Source organism: Lupinus angustifolius, chromosome LG01, assembly GCF_001865875.1.
Source record: "Lupinus angustifolius cultivar Tanjil chromosome LG01, LupAngTanjil_v1.0, whole genome shotgun sequence".
Taxonomy (NCBI): domain Eukaryota; kingdom Viridiplantae; phylum Streptophyta; class Magnoliopsida; order Fabales; family Fabaceae; genus Lupinus; species Lupinus angustifolius.
In genome coordinates, this window is record NC_032009.1 from 26,851,218 (window position 1) to 26,854,653 (window position 3,436).

The 3,436-nt window shown below is 29.1% G+C and overlaps 1 protein-coding gene across 1 annotated transcript; it reads left to right on the forward strand.

Moving 5' to 3' along the window:
- LOC109328917 (putative U-box domain-containing protein 50) lies at positions 242 to 685 on the forward strand. Its single transcript, XM_019562595.1, has one exon. It carries the CDS (start codon positions 242 to 244, stop codon positions 683 to 685), a length of 444 nt encoding a protein of 147 aa, XP_019418140.1.

Below are 3,436 nucleotides of genomic sequence, written 5' to 3' on the forward strand. Positions count from 1 at the left end.
TAGAGAGTTGGTTAGGTTAGCTGCATTCCTTATTTTACGAGACATTGTATATAAACAACACTCTCTTGTATCATTTCAATTGAATGAGAAATATTCATAATATTCATTTTACGTTTTCGCAATATTTTCACATTATGGTATCAGAGCTTTCATGCTAGAGGCTTTGATAACTGTTGCGCATTCTCTACAATAATTATTATCTTTCTCTTCCAGGATTCATCTTCATCGACACCACAATCAAATGGATTCAAGCCCAACAGAGAAAATCTATGTTGTTGTTGGTAATGATGTGCATAATGGATTAAAGATTTTGGCTTGGGCTCTCGAGAAATGGAATTCTCAACCAATTTCTATTGTTATTCTCCATGTCACTTACAACATTTTCATGGATTATGTTTACACACCATTTGGGAAACTTCAAGCGAATTCTATAAATGATGAGAAACTTGAAGTTCTTAGGAAATATGAGGAAGAGAAAATCAACAAGTTGCTTTCTAAATATGTTGCTTTGTGTGGCAAGGTTCCTGTAGAAATTCTTGAAGTAGAGAAGTTTGATGAACCTATGCAAAAGCACATCATAGACTTGATCATTGGTCTAGGAATGAACAAGATCAACAACAACAAGATCAATAAGATCATCAACAACAACACGATCAACAAGATCAACGACAACAAGATCAAGTGATTGATAAAATCCAATCATGTTAGGATCGAGATTCTGATCCATTACATTGTCATGATATCAAATCGAATTATCAAGCTACTTTTGGGAGGTTTCAGTAATTGTTTTATCAATTATGTCCTTTAATTCTCTGATAGAAGACATTTTTTCCCAGAGAACTATAACATCACATGTTATTTCACTCATTTAACAAATTTTAACTAGTTATACAAATAATTAGCTCTGATTACATCATTAACTACAAAATTATAAACTTTCATTTACAATGTCTAACCTTGTGTCTTGTTTCACAACTTTCAAATATAATCTTACAATTTTCAGCTAGATTCATCAATAAAGATTAAAAAGATTATTGATTCCCATGAGAAACACATTCCATTATTATTTTCATAACCAACATCTACAATATTTGGACATTTGTTCCTTTTGTTAAATAATTATGAAAACAATAGAAATCGATTGAATATCATTACTAAATACTAATATGTTAAACACATTAACCCTACCATGCATAACAAATAAACTCATTTTATAATTCATCCCATGATGACAAATGATGGTGTAGCAAACCCTAAATTAGAGGATACCAACAAAAGTAATTCAAATTCACCTATAATCTTCAGGAGGAAAATATATATACTAGTATTGTTCAGGTGATGGTCCAATTTGTACATTGGTTGGTAATAGGCACATCACGCACAATTACAAATGAAAAATATAGGGGCTGCTGTGGCTGCATTCGAAGAAAACTCAACGAAGGAAAGGTATATACATAGGACCCTTTAATAAACTTTAAATTTAAATTGATCAATAGCAAAATGTTCGGGGTAGAAAGTGACCATGTTCCCATAATTTTCTTGTCTTTTTGTCTTGGACCAATCAAAAATTACAAAATAATATTAAAATATTAATTTTTGTTTTTATAATTTTTCTTTTTAAATAAATGAAATTTTGTAATTGGTTTGGTACACCAGATGAGACATATAATCTCCATTAGTCTCAAACCATTTCTGAACCAGGGATTGAGGATAGGGGCCTGTGGGTCATACCCTTGGTCTAATCGAAACGCGTGGAGTCAAGACCAACACAAGCCTACAAAATGTCCTCGGGGATTAGGTTTCTTGAAAAATGGAGTGTTCTAACAGAGAAATTATCATATGGTATAAGAATTAATGATACATATCACATTTTCATGGAGTCCAGATTTTCTCTAGTACTAGATGATAGTGATACATATATTGACATATGACAGATAAATTCTTGAGGGCCTAAATTTGTAATTAAATAATTTCAAAGTTTCTTCTTTTCCTTACATTTTAGTACAAAAAAGTTCAGTATGAGAGATGATCTCTGTTCATTTTCACCATGATAAACCAATTTAACTTTAAATTATTAATGCATCATTGAGAATTGAGTTGGTATTTTTGGTCTATATCATGTAATACCTATCTATGAACCATTAAATGAAAGTGAATTTATGGAGGACTTTTGCACCTTGTGGTATTAGCATGTGGGTCAGAAGATTAGGAAGGTTAATCACGCTTGGTTTTGGATTTATTTGCCTAATTAATGGAGAAGGAGACTTTGTACTTGTTTTTGTGTAATAGGAGTAGCAATCAAGGGCACAAGCTCATGTGCTTTTGTTGGTCATCAACTCATCATATCAATCAATGCTACTTCATATAGTGATGTATGCTGTGAACCAACATAACAGTTGATAGAATTTTAAATATATATAATTGGAATGACATTTTGGTAAAAGAAAAACAAATATGAGTATATTCATATATTGTTCACCAACAAAAGCTAGTAGTTTATATTTTCTTAAGATGAAAAATTCAAGGGAGGCCCAATATATTTTGTGGCTAAAAGCCTAGTTATAAAATGTGGATCTTACTTAAGAAAATATAATCTAATTTTTTATTAACGTTTTTATTTTATTTTTATTGTATTCTAAACAAAAAAGCAAATTATCAATAAAGGTGTTGGTCTAGTAGTGTAAAGCCCCACTAGATCATAGGATGACCAACACTTATTTGGAGAGACAACCACATACCTCAAAAGAGATTAGTTCCTTACTCAAAAGGGTGATGAGATACCATTAGTAGTACAAAAAAACAAAGAACAAATTTATTAAGAAATTTTTTTGGTACTACCAATGGTATACCCTCATGTGTGATTGTTCTTCACAACAAGTATCGTTTTCATAGTCACATGAATCAAACACTTGAATAAAGTTGAGTGAAAACTAAATATATATTTTTTTTAGAATAAAGTTATCATCATATTATTAGATAAGTTATTTCCTTAAACCAATCAAACATTTCTAAAAACTAAAAAAAACAATATATACGTCAGGATTATAGTAACTGAATGACATAATTTATTTTCTGGTACTAGAAGATACTTTATTCTCATAATTTTTTATTAATAACATTAAAAATGTAAATAATGGTGAAATTATATATATATATATATATATATATATATATATATATGTATATATATCTATATCTATACTATATATAAAGGCAAAACATGGTGTAACTTCCACCATGGTGTAATTTCTATTTCCTAATTTGCCCTTCACATTATTTAATTTTTACAAAAAGATCATATAATCATAAATAAATATCACAAACACATTAATTAACTATATCTTTCACATTAAGTTGAACATTATCATAAATACATAAAAATTATAACAAATACATTCTAATTCTAAAAATAAAATATATAAAAATTGAATACGTA